Source organism: Colius striatus, chromosome 4 (assembly GCF_028858725.1).
Source record: "Colius striatus isolate bColStr4 chromosome 4, bColStr4.1.hap1, whole genome shotgun sequence".
NCBI classification, from domain to species: Eukaryota; Metazoa; Chordata; class Aves; order Coliiformes; family Coliidae; genus Colius; species Colius striatus.
Genome location: NC_084762.1, coordinates 93,211,598 through 93,234,218, shown reverse-complemented (window position 1 = coordinate 93,234,218; position 22,621 = coordinate 93,211,598). Strand labels below are relative to the sequence as shown.

The 22,621-nt window shown below is 40.3% G+C and overlaps 1 protein-coding gene across 3 annotated transcripts in view; it reads left to right on the top strand.

Annotated features, from left to right (window-relative positions):
* TRAPPC9 (trafficking protein particle complex subunit 9) overlaps positions 1 to 22,621 on the top strand; it is a 528,840-nt gene continuing 506,219 nt past the window's right edge. For 2 of the 3 annotated variants that reach the window (XM_061995018.1, XM_061995016.1), the window contains exons 1-6: positions 1 to 83; positions 1,499 to 2,099; positions 13,587 to 13,732; positions 15,159 to 15,287; positions 19,690 to 19,716; positions 21,123 to 21,244. In XM_061995018.1, coding sequence (XP_061851002.1) covers positions 1,516 to 2,099; positions 13,587 to 13,732; positions 15,159 to 15,287; positions 19,690 to 19,716; positions 21,123 to 21,244 — 1,008 coding nt within the window. In that variant the 5' untranslated portion in view covers positions 1 to 83; positions 1,499 to 1,515. The remainder of the gene's footprint in view (positions 84 to 1,498; positions 2,100 to 13,586; positions 13,733 to 15,158; positions 15,288 to 19,689; positions 19,717 to 21,122; positions 21,245 to 22,621) is intronic. The other variant, XM_061995017.1, reaches the window with a different exon arrangement.

Below are 22,621 nucleotides of genomic sequence, written 5' to 3'. Positions count from 1 at the left end.
CCGTCAGTTCCGCCGCGGCCCGCCCCTGCCCTCCCTGCGGCTCCGGCAGCAGGAGGAGGCGGGGGGCGGTTCCTGTCCCGGCTGTGAGTGCCCCTCCACCCCCGCGTTACCCCCCTCCCGAGAACCCGCGCCGGCACTCAGGCGGCGCCCCCCTCCTTCCCGAGACACTCTGCTCCTCCCCGCTGTCCACAGCGGCTCCCCTGGGCCTCCCCTCTCCTCACGCTGCCCCTCAGCCCCCCTCACACTGCTGCGGGGGGTGTGTACCTGCCGCCGCGCCTCCTCTGGGCTCGCCTCCTGCCTTGAAATTGATTCCTTTTCACCTCCTAAACTTCGCCGCGCTCAGCGTGGGGGGATCTGCCCGGGGAGAGGGAATCGGGGTGAAGCCCTTCCTTCCTGCCCGCCCGTTGCGGTGGGACGCGGCCTCCCGCTCGGTCTGAGGCGGCGGAACGGGCGGCGGGGCCGGGCGCTGTCGGCTGCCGGGGGCCGTGGCTGAGGGCGGGCTGGGGGAGAGGGGCTTGACGTTACCGGCGCTTCACACTGTCAGTAGTGTGACCTCCCTTCTCCTCAAACAGCTGCTTTTCTGTCACCTCCGCTCCCGAGCTCAAAACACTTTTTCTTCGTCTTATTCGGTAAAACCGATAATGTCAGTCTAAAGCTGTGCTGCGGGGTTTTCATTATTTTTGTTTTGGTTTGAGTTTGGTTTGATTTTGTAGTATGTACGTTTTAGAGGGTGCTTTGGAGCTGAAATCCACCAAGGGATTTGTGCTGTCTAGGAGGTCTCAGAGGAGATGTGAGGGCTTAGCAATGAGTGTCTTCATTTAAGACACAACTGCAAGACAGTAATCAATTTTAGATAACTGAGGAGAAGGAATTCTAAATATTTAAATCTAAAAGCAGAAGACATTGCTTGAGCCTTCTGATGAACCTGCATGTGTTTTGAGTAAATTACTTCACTTTTTTCTTAAAAAATATCATTTGGGACCAGATTTTCCCCTACCTGGCCATGTGTGAGCTCTGACAGCTGTGTAAAGTTTGGTCATTCCTATTTGGTGTTGATTTACGTCCCACTTCACACGATTTTCAGTGTTTCCCCAAGGTGTGTTGTGGAGACAGACTGGAGAGCCAGACTAAGGAGGCCTCTTCCGAGGTGGTGGCAGGACAAGCATTCTGTCTGTGGCTGTGGTAGAGACTCTGCTGCCCCATGTGTTCGGCTGGCTGGTGTAGCTGCACAGGGAATGAAGAAACCCATTCTGTTGGAAAAATACCCTAATTTACAGGTTTTTGTTTGTGACCACACAAATACTTGACTGTGAATACTCCTTATGTACTGTGTAACTTTATCAGTAGGCTGCAAGACCAAAGATTTAGTAAAATGGTGAGAGTACTAGAGCACATGTATCCAGGGTGCAGGAGCGTTCAGCATCAAAGTCCTGCCTTGATTCAGCACCCATATGTTCATTTGAAGGTTAAGAAATAACATCTGTTTTTCTTTTACTAGCCTGCAGTTGATGCAAAATGAGCGTTCCTGACTACATGCAGTGTGCTGAGGACCACCAGACTCTCCTGGTTGTGGTTCAGCCGATTGGTATTGTACCCGAAGAGAGCTTTTTCAGGATCTACAAGCGAATTTCAGCCGTGAGTCAAGTTAACGTGCGCGACTCTCAGCGTGTGTTGTATATCCGTTACAGGCACCATTATCCCCCCGAGAACAACGAATGGGGGGATTTCCAGACACACCGGAAAGTTGTGGGGCTGATAACTATTACAGACTGTTCTTCTGCAAAGGACTGGCCTCAGACTTTTGAAAAATTCCATCTTCAGAAGGAAATGTATGGTTCTACTCTCTACGATTCCCGCTTGTTTGTCTTTGGGCTTCAAGGAGAGATTGCAGAGCAGCCCCGCACAGATGTGGCGTTTTATCCCAGTTATGAAGAATGTGAAACTGTGGAGAAGAGAATAGAAGATTTTATTGAATCCCTCTTCATAGTGTTGGAGTCGAAGCGGCTTGACAGAGCCACTGATAAGTCTGGAGACAAGATCCCACTCCTTTGTGTTCCTTTTGAGAAGAAGGATTTTGTAGGTCTGGACACTGATAGTAGGTAAGCAGCTATTTTTGTCAGCTCACAGGTCGTGAATAAACAAATGTGGCAATTACTAGCATTTAGAGTAAGCCTATTAGAAAGGACAAAGCGTACTTTGTTACAACAGAGGTCATGCTCCTCTCTTCTTGCATATTTCTGATGTAATTTAAGAGAATTTCATTTGCAGTCTGACCGTATTTAATAGTTTTTATATATACATATTTAATTTATGAGGCTGATCAAGTAGTAGGAAGAAGCCACAGGAAAGTTTTGACAGATTCTGCTATAAAGAGATTTCTTTTTACTGGAAAGCTTAACATGGTTTACAGATACACAGTATTACTAAAGAAGTTAAATTAATATTGAAAAATAATGTTATGTTGAGAGGTATTTGACTAATCCTACTTAATTGTGTTGTCTTTTTCCCAAAGCCTCTGTCTAACTCTTCATCCTGTGAAACACTGACCATTTATGTTGGTGACAATGTCCAGCATCTTGCCCTATCTTTCACTTTTTGTTTCTTTAATCATTGATGTTCTTTACCTGTCTTGTTTTGCTGCCATTCTTCTCACTGTTCTTTTTGCTTTCCTTTATATTGTAGGTGTTTTGTTTGGTTTTCTTTTCCTCCACATCTTTCCTTCCTAACCATTTGCATGCTCAGCTTTCAGATGGAACATTGTGTAGCTCTCGTATTGGGGATTAGTAATTCTGGCTTGCTAGCTACAGGCAGGTGCAAAATCTGTTTGATTCCACTGTTTTCAGTCAAATCCAAAAGATGGGAGCAACCCTCTTCTTTTTGCCTTGAAAAAGCAGAGGTGTAGAAGCCCTATCAAAATACGCAGTATGTGTGGGAATAGTATGTTTCACATCTCGCACCACTAGGGATGCCAGCAGAGGTTCTTGAGTGTAAAAGCTCAGAGGTTTCCAGGCAGGGTTTGTGAAACCTTCTGATCACATTAGTTAGCTCTGCCTGTGTAATTAGTTCTTGCCTTAGAAGCTCTAGATAAGAATGTGATATACTGGAGGAAAGTATTAGTATTCAAAATTCCTAATTAGTTTGAAGTCCTCCATTAAATTATCACTGGCTGCATGAAAGACCAGTGGTACCTTTCTCACCAGCTCCTGGTCCTCTTTGCTGGTGAGCAGTTGAACTTGCTCCAACTTGTTTACCCAATGTTGTTCCTTACTCAAGCTATTTCAGTGTTCTGGTTAGTCCCTACACTCATCTTCCATTAGTGGTACAAATTATTGTCTTGTTGGGGTTTTTTTTTTTGACTCTGCATGGGCAATAAAATTCATAGACTAGACAAGCCCTTTTAGAATCATAGAATCACAGAATGGTAGGGGTTGGAAGGGACCTTTAGAGATCATCCAGTCCAACTCCCCTGCTCAAGCAGGTCCACATAGATCAGGTCACATGGGAACATGTGCAGGTGGGTTTGGAAACCTCCAGAATCTTGACTTCTCAGTTTGGATGAATTTTGGTTGTTCCAATTATCTAAGAAAACTATGAATTTGAGACAAGAATCTCAAAATCAGAATTAATTATGCTGTTCAATTATGTCTTCTAAACAGCACACTTCCAAATTGTACTTGAGAAGTCAGTTCTTTATAGAAATACCTTTGTTATGAGCAGTGGTTGAGTTGTAGCTAGTGGCTAAACATTTCCTGTGAAGTTCTGAACTGATGGGGAGCTCAAATAACAGGCAGTATGTTTGTCCACAGTATCCAAGAAGAAATGTTATGCTTTTGCACTGAATAGTTGAAGCAGCTTTAGTGTAATGCTTGAATTTATTTGCAAAATGGCAGGTGTATGGCCCTGGTTCTGTAAAGGTAGGGGTTTACTCAGGGTTAACCACTGGTTAATCACTGGTTCAGATATGCATTTAGCCTTGTTGAGGAGCCCGAGTGCAAAGCAGTTTTGTAGCAAGTCTATGTCAGGAGATATACTTGAAACGTTTGCTGCACTTAACTGCTCAAGGAAAAGGTGTTAAATATTCTAAACTTTCAGTTTGATAGTGTGAAGGATTTTCATCTTTATTTTGCTGTGAAGTTAGTGCTTCTCATTGTTTTAAAAATTAGGATTTAAGTATGGATAGCATAAGCAAACTGAAATGAAAGGTCTTTATATTCAGTTTAGTATTTGTCTGGATGAGGAAGAAAATACTCTAAATGCCTGGGCTCTTCTTTGTTAACATATTTTTGAGTTTTGTAACAGAAAGAAGAAATTTCTGTAGTACCAAGTAAACATCAGAAAGGAGCTGTCCTTGACTGAGTTAGAAGTACCTGTGCATGGTGAACCTGGTCTTCTCTACACAGGGACTTTTCTAGGCAGCTTTCACAAAGCACGATCCATCTTTGCTGCTGTGTTCTGCTTAGCAGAAATTCAGCCCCAGTAAATGTGGTTGAGCTAAGAAACAGTTTTAAATGGTAGTATGTAGCATTTTGTTACTTGGGTCGCAGCAAAAGGTTTTTATTGGAGCACGTTCCCTTTTGCAGTGACAGGAGGAAAGCATTGCAAGAAGACATAATGGGGAGATATAAGGCTTCTTCAATGTAACCTGGTTTCTGTTTTAGCAAAATGCAACATTCTGTAAGACTGTGCAGGGAGAGGTAAAGATTGTCTGAATGCAGGGAGTGCACACGAGAACATCAGGTAGAGTAACTTTTGCTACTTTGATTTGGAATCTGGCAGCATAATTAAAGAATGAAATGAAAAAAAAAATGTTATTGAATTAGTCAGGCAAATGGATCATCTTTTTATAGAACAGGTGGAAATTTGTGAAGGACAAGAATATTCCCTTACTCTTCCTTATATATGCTCCATCTCTATAAAAAATACTGTTTCTATATAATCTTTCTTGACCTCCCAATCAGTCTGCAACTAACTGGTTAAAAAGCACAAATATTCTATATGAAATAGAAAGAAGAGCAGACACACTCTGTGCTTGTAACAGAGTGTATGTCTTTGTTGCTGTAGCTGCAGATGTGTATTTAGGCTAGGTAAGCTTATCTTTTCATCTAACTTCTCTTTTAGACATTTCACAGCATGTAGTAAAGGCCTTATTAGAGTGCAGTTGTGACCTTGAGCAAATGAGCTGGGTCGATACATTGAAGGAAACTGTGGAACATAGTATTTATGATCACATGATTTGAAGACTAATTAAAACTATTGAACATTTTTGTGTCTCTTAAGAGACTTTTCTCCAAGCAATTTATTGTGAAATATTAAGCTTAATATTCATGTTATGTTCAGGACTAGATATGTAGAACTGATCTCTCTCACCCAAGCTAGCATTAATTTAGTTGCATAATAATGACATGATTGGCTTAAGATCCAGAGTTCATAGATGAACAAGATGGGTTATTATGCTACATTTCAAATAAGATAATTCTTAGAAACAGTGGAGCTGATCTTTGTCTTTTGCAAGTTGCTTGTGTAACGAGCAGAAGAGGCAACGTTCCCACAACCCATGCTGAGATATCAATATATGCAAGCTCACTGTATTAGTTGTGCAGAACACTTTTTTTTGGCTGTATGAAAAACAGTGGGGTTGAGTCCTAAAACATTTTGAAGAAAGGTTGTCCTTTTAAATAGAAGGTGTAGGACTGGGAATCTGAGCTTGCTCTAATTCCCAGAGCACTCAGCCAATAGGGTGATCTTGGCAAATCTGTTCATTTTACTTTCTGTTTCTTCATCTGTAAATTAAGTAAAATATTTCTGTGGTCACAGGACTGCTGAGGATAATTGAAAAAAGTTTCTGAAATCAGTTGCACTTGGTAGTTATTTGTAGAAGCTGGTCAAACTGATGAAAAGGAGTGGAAATGCGTGTTCTCAGCATGATACATAAACTCGGTCCCATAAACTTGAAACTAGTAACATACTTGCCAGAAATACAAGAAATCCCATTTGTGTATTTTTTATCTTTTATTTCTGTTTTCAGCAAAACAAAATTAAACATACTCATGTATGATTATAAATCTACTTGGATAAGATCATTTTAATGTTGTCTATAACAGTTTGTGTCTTAGGTTCTTGATTAATTTGATCCTGGTAAGGCATCCATTAGGTATTAAGGAGCAATGGGAAAGCAGATCTCTGTTTATGGATGTGTCTCTCTGCACAGTATTATAGCTGGGATTTGTTCACCAGTTTATCAAAGTTTATGATATCTCAGTATGTGTATGTGGCTGTTAATTTTCTTTCTGTTTTCTGTCTTTCTAATTTTTGTTTTGTTCCTTTCTTTTTCTTCTTTTGTTTTTTTCTTCTTCTTCTTCTCTCATACTGCCCTGTGAGTTTGTTGTTGGGTCTAAAAAGGTAGGCTGTGATTGTGTCTTCTTAAAAATAGTTAGCTTTCTTCCATCTACTGCCTTTCCACTCCGCCTTCATTGCCTATTTTAGTGTTGCTTTTTATATTTCCTTTTCAATACCCACAATAATAATTGCTGCCTGGAACCTCAGTACTGTGGTTGACCCCTTTTGGCTCATTTGGCAATTCTATTTGGTAGAGATGCTGAATTTTTTTGTAGGACACACGTAATTTGCTTAGGTGGCTGCTGGCCTCTGGGATTTGCTTTATTTTTTAAACTCCAAAGCCATGAAGCTGTTGCTGCCTGTGTTTGGTTTTCAAATTCAAAAGTTCTGGCTGTTGATCAAATGCTGTAGCTGTGTCCTTTTTGAAGTCTGGATAATGTTATGATTGGTGATATCTATAGCTGTGCATGCTAATTGGAAGTAGCAGAATTTGATGGAAGTTTTTGTTAAAGCATTTTGCATGAATCCTTTTGCAAATCCATTTTGCACATTTCTTGTTTTTACATTTAGTCACTTTGATATTTTGAGGATCCAGAAATTCCTTCAGACCTGTTGATGGATGATTTGTAGTGAAAATAAATTCTGTCTTCAAATATAATACTGTTGCTCTGAATTTTCCATGAAATTATCCTGAGATCCTAGAAAAGAGTTGGGGGTGAAGGAGTGAAGCATGTATCCAGCATAGCAAATGAGGTAGAAATTGGATCAAGTAGTAGTTTGTGGTTTCTGGAACAGATTTATAGTCCTCTAGTTTGAAGTTGTAGTAGTGGTGACTGGTAGTAATGATTGTGGTTATTATCTGAAGAGAACATAAAGAGTGTGCTAGGTACCAAATAAACACAGATGACTTCAGAGATGAACATTTGAAACGGGTTTTGTAGTCAACTCTATGTGTGTGTTGAGGAAAGAACCCTCTGAAGAAGAGTGTGGATGACTGGCACTATGGAGTATTCCACATGTGGTCCTTTTAAGTTGCATTGCCTTCCTTGAGGGTATTTCTGAGTGAATCACACCCTGAAAGGGGTTTATGGTGTGTGTCTTTGGGTGACACCTTGAAACTGAATGTCTTAAATGGTCTTCTAGAGGAGAAATAAATAGAAAGAGCTCTTAGCAGTAGGGTACTAAAGGGAGCTGACCAAGGGAAAGGTTGCCATCTTACCCTAGAAAAGGTAGTGGTTAATTTATGTGGATTTCCTGTCATCAAATAGACGAGGATTAAACAGCAGAGAGCACAAATAATTCAACAGTATTTATATTAAAAACAAATGAGAATGAAGATATTGCTAAGCTTCTGATTTTCAGCTTCATGGCCAGATTATTCAGATAAAGCTGTAAAGTAAAACTACCTAGGTAATAAAATGAGTAATCATATTTTTTTTCTGATATCAGTATGCTTTTTTTCCATTAAATTTGCACCACAACATGCATTGAAGATACCATCACTCACTTAGACGTGCTTTTAATGAGCCAGTATTGTAGATACTGGATATGAACCAAGTGAAATTTTGCTACATGTGGAGAGTGAGTTTTGTTTCAATGAAATCTTTATCTTTTGTCTTTTTGGACACATTTGCTGTACCAGGGTGGAAACTCCAGAAGCTTGAATTCATTGTACTTAATTTTGAGTGCTTAAGACAGTTTATACATTTGTACAGCGCAAACTTACTCTGTAATTGTTGAGAAGAAGTTTTCTAGGAGGGTGTTGAAGGCTTGCAGGGACTGTAGGAGATAGATCCTGTCTTGGCACCACATTTAAGAACCAAAAAGTATGTGGAATGAATTTAGTCTTTGAATAATAGTAAATTTCTTCCTCATCAGGAAAAAAATGTTTGCTTATAAATAAGGAGAGTTTCTAAGAGAGTGTTTTGTAGGAACAATGTTTATGGATGTCTAAGTGAATAAATGCATTAAAACTTTGCATATATTGACATATGCATAAAACTGCAGCAAAATTAGGTGTTGGTTAGGAAGAGCCGTTGGTGAGGCAGGATGATTGAAACCATTCTGGTATAAGGTTCTGATTTAGGAATCTGGCACTCTTCCTTTTGCTGTGTGACTCATTTTTATGAACTTAATCATATGCAATCTGAAAAAACTGCAGTTTTAGAGGAGTAAGAACTGTAATTTGTCCATAAACCTAGAGAAAGTATAGAGAGAAGAAATTGGAAGTGTTAGCACCTTGGAGAGGGATTATAGCTGTATAAAGAAACAATGGTTGTCCAATTTCACTACTTATTCTGTGTAAAGAAAAGTTCAAAGCAATGTAACACTTATAATCTTAGTTCTACAATGCAGAGATTAGTGGCTTCCAAGTAATTTATACTATCCTCTGCAATAATAATTGAAGATTACAAAGTCACTTTTTGATGGAGGTATTTCTCTATGAGCCAAAGCTTAGACTGAAATCTTGGTAATAAGATTTGATGCCCTTCCACAGTTTGTGCAGAGCACGTTTTGTTTTCTTACATTTTTTTCTTGAAAAGATCTGTAAAGTAAATGCTTGTTGAAAAGAAAAGAAATATTGCAATCCCTTGACATATCTGAAAGAGAAAGAACAACAGTTGTATTTAAATTCATTTCATGTTGTCAACTTCACATCAATTGTGAATATCATGTGATAGATTAGAAAACTGAGAACATTTACATAGGAGTTGTAAATAACTTTTTAGATGGAAGAGCAGTAGGAGACATGTTTCTTGTCTTATAATTTTAAGTTTTTCTTGTATACAACGACACAAGTTCTGATTGCTTTTCTATTTAATTTTTATGATTACATTGTATGTGTTTCCATCTTCTGTTTTTAAATCATAGAATGGTAGGGTTGGAAGTGACCTCTAAAGATTATCCAGCCCAACCCCCCTGCTAAAGCAGGTCCACCTAGATCAAGTCTCTCAGAAAGGTGTCCAGGTAGGTTTGGAAACCTCCTGAGAAGGAGCCTCCACACCCTCCTTGGGCAACTTGGGTCAGGGCTCCCTCATCTGAACAGTAAAGAACATCTTATGTTCCAGCTTTTGTCCATTATCCTTAGTCCTATCTAGGACTAAATTTCTGCCCTCCATCCATATAAATCAGTTACTTTTTCTTCATCTGCTCGATGAACTATTATTTTTTTCAAATCAACAGGAGTAAGACATTATTTAGTGGCTGAAGGCAGTGGTTATCCTTTGGACTCAGTGCTTCTCCTCAGTGTTTAAAAAAAACAAACCCAACCCAAGAACCTCAAAAGCAAGCAAACCAGTAACATGTAATGGCTTTTGTTTTCTCTTAGCTTTTCTGCCCTAAATCTAAAGGAAATAAATTAATATGATTATTCTTACCCATATACTTCATATGTTCTGCCCTCCTTTTTTTTCCTTCAATACAGACTTCATAAAGAAAGTCTGTTCAGATGTGTTAGATTATTTCAGTAACACTTCAGTTCATCTCTAGGGTACTCTGCAAAGTTCTTTTTCTGGGGGGAAAAAAACCCCCTACCAGCCCAATTCCCGTTTTATTCTGTGTGGCATTTCCTATTATGTTCAAGTCTTGCTCTAGGGTATAAGAGTTCAGCATCTGGAGAATGGATGTTACCTTGAGGTGTCTGTTTGTTTTGTTTCTTATACATTTATGTTCAAATATGCTAGGTAACTTTTAAAAGATGCTTTGTTGGACTTGGTAGCTGTGATACTTTTTCAATTAAACTAAAAACTACAAATATAGAACCATGATAGTCAATCTGAGATGGTCCTTTGTTTTTGGAAACTCCTCTTAACTAGATTCTTTGGAGATACTTCATGTACACAACAAAGAATGACATCTACAACAATTCTTTTTATTAAAAATTCATTCTCAGGTAACTCTTTTTTCAACTGTGCAAAGAAAAAAAATCTTGGTGTGAAATTTGGACAATTAAGGTGGATATCTCAGTGTACAGAAAGGTCATTGTTAGAACAAAAGTATATACTATTAGAGCAGTTTAGGTAGAAGAATAACATTTAATGTTTAATTTTTCTCCAAGAAAACATTTTTGTATGTAAAAAAAGGACATTCTTGCTAGGGAATACCACTGCAGGAATGAGGAGAGGAAAATTGCTGATGGACTCAGAACAGCATTGTTCTGAAGTGACTTAAATCGAGACACTTTGACAATCCAGAGTGTGTTGCATTGTATGTTACATTTCTTCAGCTGCAACTCAGTAACAAAAGTGCAATAGTAAGGCTAGTGCCTTTATTACATGGATTTGTTCCCAGGTTGCCTTTTCTGTTTTACCGAAGTGTCTGTGTAATATTTTCAGCTGAAGTTCTTTGGCCTTGGCTATTAATTTTGTTTGGGAAAGGGAAGAACTGGATTTATTGTATTAGATAGAAAAGAGGTTGCAAGAGAAACCCTCTCACCTCTTGTCAGAAGCGATAGTGGTCTTTCACTAATCGTTCCTTTGAAAGAGAAACGGACCAGTTTCAGGACCATGCCGTTTCTAAGAAGAGAGTATTCCTGCACAGACATGAGCAGCTCTTCACAAACCGGGGGCTGCTGCGTGCTGAGGGGAGCGCGGGGCTCACGAGGCAGGTTTCTGTGGCGGCCCCAGAAACCCCCTCACCTCGATCTGTCTGCAGGGAGGGCCCAGGCCACAGGTCGGGCGGGAGGAGAGCCGGGGCTGGAGCAGAGCGGTGGCGCCGGTCCCCGCGGCCGGGCCGGAGCGTGGGAAGGCGCCGGGAAGCGCCCCGGAGAGCGGCGGCCCTGCAGCGGAGCGACCGGGCAGCAGCGCCCGAGGGAACGGTGCGAACGGGAAAGGTTGAGCACTCTGCGGCTGCGGACCGTCAGCCCAGGCAGCTGGCCCCCGTGCGAGCCTACCCAGCGCCTTGAGAGGGAGTAGGATGGGCTGATGAAGCGATGCTTTGAGTGTGGCAGAAGCGTGGCAGTAGAGAACAGGCGAAGGCTGTGCTCTCTATCAGACAGGAACCTTGTCAGGCAAGGCTGGGATGAGTGGAGGTAGCCACTCAGACAGAGCTCGCCATCGGGATGAGGGTGGAGGGCTGCAAAGGCTGCAGCTGCCTCCTGGGAGGAGGAAGGTGGAAGCCCCACCTTGGCGAGGTAGGCTCTGCTGGGATCCCTCGGGCAGTGGCAGAGGACCTGCAGGATGAAGTTAGCAGGTTATTCTATATTAGGGAGGATGGACAGGAATAGAATATCTGAGACTTTGCAAGAAGAAATACTAGGGCCCTGTGGCACTTACCTGTAGAGACTATTGGTTAAAGGCATACAACAGTGAACATACAGCACCTTGGAGAGCCAGGTGTCAAGTTCTCTAATGACCCATAGGAACAAGCTTTCGCTTCCCTACGCTTCCTTTTATGTACCAACCAGCAGCAGATATGTAGCCTCTTGGCAGGAACAAAATCCGTGAGGATTCACAGGGAGAAGCTGCACCAGCAGCACATAGTAAATGCTGCAAAGGGACACACAGAGTGAGTGCTAGTAGTGGGTGGCTGTTTAGATACACGGAGGCACTTATCTACTAGCCTAATTTTCAGTCAAGGGAGCTTTATTGCTTTCCAGCAACCAAGGTCTGGAATGCCACAAAGAGAGGACTACCATAGCTAGTTAAAAACACAGGTGTGTGCACCAGTGTCACAGTAAAGCAAGACCAAGAAAGACTCACAGCCCTAGGGGCACAAGTGAGAGAGTACAGGTGTCCAAGTGGTTTTGTTTGTCTTGCCAGTCAGAGATTAGGGTTCAGGCAGAAGTCATCAAGCGTATCAATTCCTGGTTTAATGGCAGGTATTGTCACCATTATTTTGATTTCAGTGATCACAGGTAGATTTTTGATGAATATGGCCTACTGGGGGAGAAAGGATCCACCTACTGAGAGTAGTTAGGAGTGTTCCAAGGTAAGAATTCTAAGTTCAGCCACAGCAGCAAAAAGGAAGAACTGGAGCTCTGTGCCTAGGCTGAGAGTTATGATTTCAGATGAACCACAGAAGTATGGTGGGAACACTCACATGACTAAGACTGCAGTGAATGGCTACAAGCTCTGTCTGAGAGATAGGAAAAAAGAGGGAATAGAATTGCACTTTGTGTGAAAGAGAAATCTGAATGTATGGAGCTGAGCTATGGAGTCCATGCAAGTTTTAATAAATGCCTTTGGATCAAAACTAGAGGGATCATCAGTAAGGGACATTTTATATCAGATATCTGTTACCAGTCAGGATGATAAGGCTGACAAAACTTTATGTTGGCTGTTTAAGGAAGTCTCAAGCCAACAGAACCTGCTCTTCATGCATGAGCTTGGATATTTTATTAGGAAAGCGATACAGCAGTGCACAAGTTGTCGTTCAGTTTCTTGGAATGCATTGAAGGAGTGCTTTGTGCTTTAGATGCTGGATCTGCTGACTGGGAATAGCACAGTGGTGAATTTACTGTTCACAAACCAAGATGACTTGTTTGACAATGTAACTACCAATGGTAGCTTTGGATACAGTGACAACATTGTGGAGTTTAAGATCCTGCTGAGCACATTCAAGACCAGTTGCAGGACTAAGACCCTGGATTTTAGAAGGGCTGACTTAGATATGCTCAGAGCCCAGCTGTGAGGGATTCCATATGAGGGACCCATGGACACCAAAAGAGCTTGTGAGTCCAGGGGGATACTCAAGAACAGCCTCTTGGAAGCATAAGAACAGCCCATTCAGTACTGAGGGAATGGAAGAAGGCAGAACAAGAGACCCTCTTGTCTTGTTAGTGAGCTTTAGGGTGTTCTTAAAAGCAAAGCAGCAGCATACTAGCTATGGAAAGGCAACCAAATACTTACTGGAGTCTACAAGAACTTTACTTTGGAGGTTTTTGAGATGAGACTGCACAGGGTGATAGATGATCTCCTTTAGACTTCCTTTCCCATGAAAGGTTGGACCAGATGACCTTTCAAAGTCTGTTCTGACCTGTGTGATTCTAAGATTGTCTTATTTAATTTGTGACAAGGCTGTTAAAGTAAATGTAGCCAAAACATGCATTGCTAGTTTTTAACATCTACTCAAATTGTTGGTTCTTTCGCATATGTTGCTGGTTAGAATTCATATGGTATTTTTCTGCAGAGAAAGAGAGTAAATTAATGCTCATCTACTATTAAGGAGGATAGCAAATTGCCTTTATGTGTTTATTACCTCAAATAAGCACTTTCTGTAAGTAACTGTAAATGGTACCTTTTATTTTGCAGACACTATAAGAAACGTTGTCAAGGGCGGATGCGGAAACACGTTGGTGACCTGTGCTTACAAGCTGGCATGTTACAAGATTCCTTGGTTCATTATCACATGGCAGTGGAACTTCTCCGCTCTGTGAATGACTTTCTGTGGCTTGGAGGTAGGACTTAAGAGGTGACAGTGAATCAGATAATCAGTTGCTAAAACTAAGTAAATCAAACAATCTTCTGTAACTTCCCTTTGATATTGTTAAAAATAGGAACGATTTTGGTGACCAAAATGTTGAGTATCAGATCTTAATAACAATTCAGTTGAAATGAAAGCTAGTTGACAAGACATGAGAAAGAAATGTGTTTAAGAAAACCTGCAGCATACAATGTTTTACTGTAGTAATACATGTCCTTAAAAATGTCTCTTCTAAAAAGAAAGCATGTAGGAACAAAGAACAATTCCTCTGTGAACTTGGCTGCTTTTGTTGCAACTGCTGTTAACTTGTCCACTAAGAGCTGCTTTCTGCCAAAGCTGCTTTCCAGCCAGTCAGTTTCCAGGCTGCACTGCTGCATAGCCTTAGCCCATCTGAAATACATGAGCCTTTCTTTCGCTGCATGAGGGTCCTGTTGGCCCATATCTCCAGCCTGTCAAGCTCTCTCTGTGTTGAAGGATTGCCTCATTGTTCCTCCCAATTTGGCATCACTCAGGAATTGTCTCGAGGGCTCTGTACAATCATCCAGGCTATTGATGATGACATTAGAATATTGTCCCCAGTACTCATCCATGAGGTACATCACTAGTAATGGGCAATTCTTTGGACCTTGGGCTGCCAATCACAATCCTTTGAGGCTGACTGTCCAGCCTGTTTTCCTTTATAGACCAGCTGTCCAAATCTTATCTCATCAGTTTGGCCATAAGTCTGCCGTTGGACATCATGTCCAAGGGTCTTGTGTAAGTCAAAATATACAACATTCCCTGCTGTTCTTTTGTTTGCTGAGCTAATCATTGAGTCATAGGAGGCACTGAGGTTGCCAAGGACTAATTGATCCTTGGTAAATCAATGTATTCTATTTCCAGTCACCTTCTTGTCCTTCATGTGCTTGTAAATGGCTTCCAGGAGGATTTCTTTATAGCCTTTTCAAGGAGCTGATGTTGATCTACATGTCCACCCCTAGTACTTCCTTCTTCAAGGATGTTTCCCTTTGTCTAGGTGTTAGAAACCTCCCCCAACTGGCATGACTTGTTGGAGGTGATGAGACAGTGGTCTTACTTTGGCCATCTCTCTTAGAATCTATGGAAGCATCTTACGCAGTTTTGTGATTTTGAGTCCAGTTGGATTAAGTGCTTTGTGTGTGTCTTCCTCTACTGTGGCTAGTGCATACCCTTAGAAATTCTGCCATTCTGGGAGGTCTGAGGGTGAATCCTACCAATGAAAACAGAGATAAAAAGGATGTTGAGTGCTTTGGGCTTTTCCATGACCTTTGTCACTGGGCCTCCAATTTGAGACATACTTTACATTTATGTAAATAGACTTTACTGTGTGCTACTTACTTGCAAGTATCCCTACTAATCAGTTGACTTTTTGTCTTTACCAGCTGCTCTTGAGGGGTTATGCTCAGCATCAGTCATCTATCATTATCCAGGTGGGACTGGAGGTAAAGTTGGATCTCGCAGGGCACAAGGAGGTTCTCTTTCTGCTGAGGCAGGCAACAGACACAGACCAGGTAAGGACAAGACTTTGGTTTTATTCTGTTTGCCAGCACTGAACACTTGAAAATTTCCTCCCTACTTCCTAAGTCTGTAAAATGATACTAATTATAAAGCAGAGGAGGGGGTTAGGAGGGGAAAACTGTATTTCTTAAGACTTTTTCATTAATGACTTTGTTTCAATGTTAATGTCAACATGTGTCAGTGTTTTGATCTCTTCATCTGATTGTTACTAGTGTCTGCATTATCTTTAATTTTACTGGAGGAGATGCAGACAGTTTTCACAAAGTGGATGTGATGTGGCAGAGCTGCATGTAGTAAGAAGAATAAGTTAGGTACATTTATTCAGAGGTGTTTTTCTATTCTAAAGTTAAAAATACCAGTAAACCAACATAATTTTTAATGTTTTGTATACTTTTTCTAAACCCTCATATTGCATAAATAATATGAGGATAGCACTAACATTGATATGATAGACAGCCTTGGAGAAATGATCTGCTTAAAATGTTTTAGAAATTATTAGGAGAGTGACAGAGAGAAAAAAGTACAACATAGGATTAAGTCTGTGCTTCACCTTTGTCTGGAATATTGCATGCCATTTCAGTTTTGCATCTCCAAAAGGTATTCACATTTCCTCTCTCTCAATTTTCTACTGGAAGGAGATTGCAGATTGGCAACACAGGTGGTCCTGATATGGTCTCTGTGCAAGCAAGAACTGAATAGCCAAGCCTTGTCAGTTATGCAAAGTGATGGCTGAGGAGAAATAGGAGAGTGTTCTGTAATATGGTGAATGCTGTGGAAGAGGATGGGCAGGAATCGGAGGTTCAGTGTTTCTTTTGATAGAAAACTGGAGGGCAGCAAGTAGAGCTAGCAGATGGCAAAGCAAATACAGGAATTATCATTTATCCAATGTGTAGGTGTGACGTGGAACTCCTTGTCATTAACAGTTAACCAGATCTGGTACTGTGGTAGAGGCAAGGCTGCTGCAGCCCTGTGTCCCCAGGTCCAGCCAGTCAAGGGGCTGAACCAGTCATAAGTGCATTCCCAATAGGCAAGGAGACACACAGTGTTGTATCCACACAGGCAGAAAACAGCACTCAAACAACAGACAGCACTAACAGCCTGATCCTGCTCCCCTCTCTGGATGGTCAGTAAAGCCTGTTAGTAGTATAGATCCATCCAGTAGCTGCTCTTTGTTGGTAGATTGCACCAGTTACTGGCACCTGGACCTACAAGACACCTACAGCCCCATTCCAGTTGCTGAAATTCCAACCTACACACACATGCACTCCCCTATCCCTCTGTTTTCTCATGCTTGTTCCTCCCTAACCTGTCTGAATCCCTCCTTTGTCTTGTCTTTGGTTTCTCACACATCTCATAAGAAATCTGGTACAATCCCAAGGGTTCTTTCCCTGTATCCATCCTATAATGACATCCATATCCCTGTAGGCAGTGAACCCCCTTGAGTCTGACTGTAAGGTGATCGAGAGAGCTGCTCATGTTAATTTTTGGTGATGGGTTTCACCCCTGGACAGCTCTCTTGGCTCCAATTATGTTACTGGAGTTCAGCTGATTGTCAGTTGTTCCTCTGGGCTCCTTTGTGGAGATGAACCTTTAATTGCATAACCTAACACTTGCCACAGAGTTCTAAGGCTCCTGAAAATTATCTGCGGTTTCCAGGAAAGGCTGGTGAGGGTAGTGAAGGAAAAATGTATTGATTATTGTAAGCTAGACAGGCCTTGGGTCTGACCCAGCTCAGCTGGTTTCATGTATGTCTTCAGGGTCTTACACAGTACTGAAACAGAAACTAAGTTTAAGTGCTAGTGTTAAGTACCTGTGTATGCAATGTGGTTAAAGTTAATTCCTTCATCTAAAATAAACCAACCACCCATCTTTATTCACCTGTAAGTCACAACCTAGTAAACACTTGCTCTGCATTATTTTTTTATTGCAAGATGTATATGTTGGCAGCAGATAACTGGGTAAAATTACCTTATTTCAGGAGAGAATACTAATTTCTTTATGTAATGTTTAGTCATTAAAATCAGTGTCTCATGACTTACAAGTGCATTTGCTGTTTACTGTTAGAGTATAAATTCACACAGGTATTGGCCTTGGTCCACTTTTCAACAAACATTTAACAGTTGATGTTGCAACCTGTTTGTAATGGGTGCACTTGTTACTAAAGAAGATAACAAATAAATCACAGCTATAACAATAATTGAATTAAAAGTGTCTTGGGTATATTACTCCTGCTTCTCTGTGTAAGTTGTCCTGTAATTCAGAGTCCTATTTGCAAACTTGTTAGTGTGGCTGTACTTTAAAAATGCTTTAGTCTCCTGTGACAAGACTTTTCAAAGGACTTTTGCTTGAATAAAAACAGTACAACTTTTTTGGCATCCTTTCCAAATGAAAATGTTACTTCCTGGTCTGTTAGGTTTCCTAACTTGGGTTATGATCCCTTGATGTTTTGAGATGTGAGCTGCTGAACTCTGACCAAACAGCTATTGTGATGTCTTTTTCCTGTAACATGTTCTGAAAGTTTCTTTTCAATAGCTTTTTTTTTGACTCTGCAGTGCCTTTAAAATCTCTTCAAACTGCACCTTGTTTATAATCTACTTAGTTATAAATAATTCTGTGAGGATGGTATTTAATCTGGGGAACAATTTCCAGTATATCTTTCTGTAGAATAAGGCCAGAAACAAAAAAAAAAACATTTCCAAATTCTGTGCAAATCAAGAAATGCCATATTTGGAACTGATGTTCAATTCATGCCTACTTTAGGGGCCTGAGATGTGAGAGTTACCTTTATTTCTTCCTGATGTGCCTGGATTTGCACCTTTTCTTGTGCCTGGGCTTCACATTTGAGGGTATTGGGTTTCTTGGTACTGTCTTTGTGCCCAGACCCAGTCAAGAGAAACATCTTTCTCTTGAATCTCCTATAATTGTCACCATTTGGCATTCTCAGGCTATAGTACAGAGCCTTGTCTGCTCCAAAAATATTGAGGTGTCAGTTTTATATAGAAACACTTTTGGAAAATGAGACACTAATATCATCTTTCTTTGTATAAAATAGAGCACAAGCTTAAGAGGATTAAAAGGGGGGTTTTTTTGGTGTCTTTTTTTCCTCTGCTGTAACCATAAGAATATTGTCAGGGATTTTGTAATTGGAGTATCCTTCAACTTCTTTTGCAACCCTCTTCATAGGAATAGTTAATTCACAAGAGAGTTAGCTGATAACATGGTGCTTAAAGCACTTGTCTGATGGAAGAAGACATAGAATCTTGTCTACTCCAAAGACAGGTTTCTTCCTTGGTAATTGCAGGGAGTGAGCACTTGGACTAAATTGTCCTGCTGATCGTGAGAAGGGAGCTTTGACCTTTGAAAGAAATGTGGCTTCTTACATTCCTAAACTCTTTTGTTTGTGGGGGAAGATTTTTAGGCTGTGTTCCCCTGGATTCATTGCTGCAACCTTCAGTGTAAAAGACTTTGAGTTGCTTAGGTCCTGTGGGCCAAGAATCCGTGATTTGTGTGTTGAATAGAACTGAGTTTGGATGGCTTTATGTTTAGCTTACTAGCAGTTTTCTGTTCCTCTGTTGTGTTTTGTTTGTTTGAAGTGCCAAGATCTTAACTTTGTCAGCCATCCTTCTTCTTTTCCCAAACAGAATTGGGAGATCTGAGTGAAGTGTTGGAGTATCTTTTTGATCTACCTCTAAATCTCTGCTTCGCTAGTCTGTAGTCTGAGCAGGTCAACTGAAGGGAGATCCTGTCTTGCTCATAAAGCAGTTATTTTTGACTGCTTAACCCTTAACACTTTTATTGGTATGTCTAATCAAAGTTTAGGGCAACGAGGTGTCAAATATCTGATAATCCAACTTTGCAATACTCTAGCAACTATTCTGTATGAATAGTCTGACTTGTTGGGTTGGCATGACTCAATTATTCAGGAAACTCGATGGAGGGAAATTAGTGACCAAAGAGATACAGTTACTTGAAAAAGTTGTTCTGCTGTGTATATTAAATGTATTCTTACAAGGAGGCTCAAATACTGTAGCAGCTGACAGAAAATACAGTAAGTAGATTGTGACAGAAACTTGCCAACTAAACCAAGAATAAGGAAAAAGGATAAAAAGGATATGACTGTAAATTACACACTGAAGGTTCCTCAGCTCTTCTTGTTGTGTCTTAGGATTCATTACAAGTTTATGAGATCTTTACCTTTCATTTTTTAACAAAATGACATTTAACAGATGGTGACTACTTGAATTCTGATGGGTAGTCCTTCAAAATAGCAATGATGATCCTAATAAATCTTACCATTTTGTTCAAGCCTGATGTTAGTTATGAAACATTATAAAAGTTTATTTTGTTGGCTATATTTAAGGCTGAAAAAAAAATCATTTTTGTTCCTCCTTTTAGGGGCACAAGAAGTTCTCATTGATCCAGGTACATTATTTTCATGCATGTTTCCAAAGTCTTTTATTGTGTATGTTTTGCATTTGGATAGATAGTTACTGGCACTTGCCAAAGCTAATACCCACTCCTGATGGTTCAGTTTTTGGCCATAGATCTTGAGGAAGCAAAGAGACTGAAGGGTAACTGGCAGAAACTAAATGATGTAGTTCCATAGCTGTTTCCCTGTACATTCTAATCAAGATTGTTTCTTATCATGAGTAATGAGAATTGGAAAATTACTTTTAACTTAAAAACCTGAATGGTCACACATCACCTGGTAGTGTTGTGGTACTCTAAATCATCACTAACAAACATTTTGCACTTAACTCCCATAAAAAAACCCTCTTAGGTCTTAATATACAGATGTGCTTGGTATGATTCTTTAAGGTTGATAAACATCAAGTTGTATTTGAACATGTGAAATAACATAGTTCTGAATATATAGAGGAAGTAGAAAAATGTCTTTCACAATAGTTTAATTGTCTATTAAGAGTCAGGTCCAGCTCTGAAATACAAAGCTTTCCTTGCCCTTTCAGTAGAGAAACCTCTTGGAGAAAGGAATTACCATATAATATAATATAATATAGGTTAAGTAACATATAAAAAGATACAGAGCCTTGACAAACCTTTGCTATGTTTTCAATTTTCTTAGAGTATTCTGCAATAAAATTAAATTTTAGAACTAAAATGTTCATGTTCTATGTAATACCCCAGATTTCCTTGGCTTCTATTTCATTCTTATCCCTCATGGATGTAAAGACTCTTTCTGTCTTTCACCTTCTTTCTTACATACAAAAAGCAATTTCTTACCATTCTGTCTGAGCCTCTGGTACTTTTATTTTTTTTTAATCTGGAAGGCTCAGATTTGGTGGCCTTTGTTACAATGTGACACTCAGTTTTCTGTGATTAGACACAGGGAAGAGAAATATTTGCTTTAAATGACTGGAGAAGAAGGTCACTGTTCTAATAATTAGTTTATAAAACATTACAATTATTTTTTCCTTTGGTGTGCTTCAGAAATACAGTTTTTAAGTACAACAAAGAGTTATTCAAAGGTTAAAATTACATTTTCAGATGTGGCCATAATCTAATTTTAACAATCTAATATTTTAATAATAGTATTCAGATAAGTTTAAAAGATCATGAATATATTTATTTTTCACTAAGTGAAACATTATCTCGTGTATGTGGGTTTATGACTGAATCTATTTTTCATTTGTACTCTTAAAAATGTCATAGTAAAACAGTAGCAGTGTTTTCCAGGTGGGGCATGGTTTCTTTCTAGGTAGGGCAAGTATTCTTTGGGTCAAACCTACAGCATATCCTAGTTTTCTTCTTAGACGTTTAGTAGTTGTTATAAGTCCTTCTGCTCATTTCTTTCGCCTGTTCTGTTCTAGGTGCGCTGACTTCAAATGGTATAAATGCAGATACCAGTGCTGAGATAGGACGTGCCAAGAACTGCCTTAGTCCTGAAGACATTATAGATAAATATAAAGAAGCTATTTCTTACTATGGCAAGGTAATCCTACTTATTTTTAAGAATCTTCCCTGAAATTCTTGTGAATAATGAACTGCTGTGGTTTTAGTTTCAGAGGCTCTTGTAAAGCATGGGCAATAAAATTTGAAATGAAGAAGTACAGGGGAAAAGGACCTGGGGGTCATGGCAGACAGCAGGATGACCATGACCCAGCAATGTGCCATTGTAGCCAAGAAGGACATTGGCATCTTGGAGAGTATTAAAAGAGTTAGTAGGTCAAGAGAGGTTCTCCTCCCCCTCTACTCTGCCCTCATGAGACCACATCTGGAATATTGTGTCCAGTTTTGGGCTCCTCAGTTCCAGAAGGGCAGGGAGCTGCTGGAAAGAGTTCAGCACAGGGCCATAAAGATGATGGAGTGGAGCATCTCCCTTATGTTGAAAGGCTGAGGTAGCTGGGGCTCTTTAGCTTGGATAAAAGAGCGAGGAGTGACCTCATTCATGTTTACAAATACATAAAGGGCATGTGTCAGGAGGATGGAACCAGGCTGTTCTCAGTGATGGCCAATGATAGAACAAAGGGCAGCAGGTACAAGCTGGAACATAAGAGTTTCCAAAGAAACATAAGGAAAAATTTCTTCCCTGTTGAGGCGAGGGAGCACTGGAAGGGGCTGGCCAGATGGGTTGAATATCTCCAGAGCAGGAGACTCCACAAGACTCACCTAGACAAGCTCCTGTGTGACCTACTCTAGATGGTCCTGCTCTGGCAGGGGGATTGGACTGGATGAGCTTTCAGTGTCCCTTCCAACCCTTACGATTGTGATTCTGTGAACATAGGATGATGGAAGAGACAGGAACAATTGTTACAGCTGAGCCATGAGCTTGGTTTAGAGTCTGGAAGTCTCAGAACTTTGGTCAAAGACAATGCTTAAACCAGTGATGTGCTGAGTAAGCTATTTACTATGCTGAATAGTGCCTGCAGGTTTGGGATTAATTATGTTATATTTTTAAAGCACTCTGAGCAGAAGTGTTAGCTAACAAACCTTCAAATATTTATTACATATGTTTATGGTCCTTAACATACCTCATCAACTCCAGGGATGCTTTTTTGCATTGTGTAAGCTGAATGTTTATTTACTGTGCCTGCTGGAGTGATCTCTGGAGAATTCGGGAGTTTATGAAGAGGCTGCTGATGAGGGATATGATTTTACAGGATTGTTCAGGGAGGCTGGCATTCAGAGCATGCAGAGAGATAGGGTGTTGTGGAGGAAATCTGAAGGAGAAACATCCTTAAAAGAGGATTTATAAAAATTAAACACTTTTCAGCTCTACTGGAGCATTCTTGTTTAGATTTTTGTGCAAATGTTCAAAGCATAATTTAGCAGGGTAACTGTGACTGTAGTGGCTCAATATACACAGATA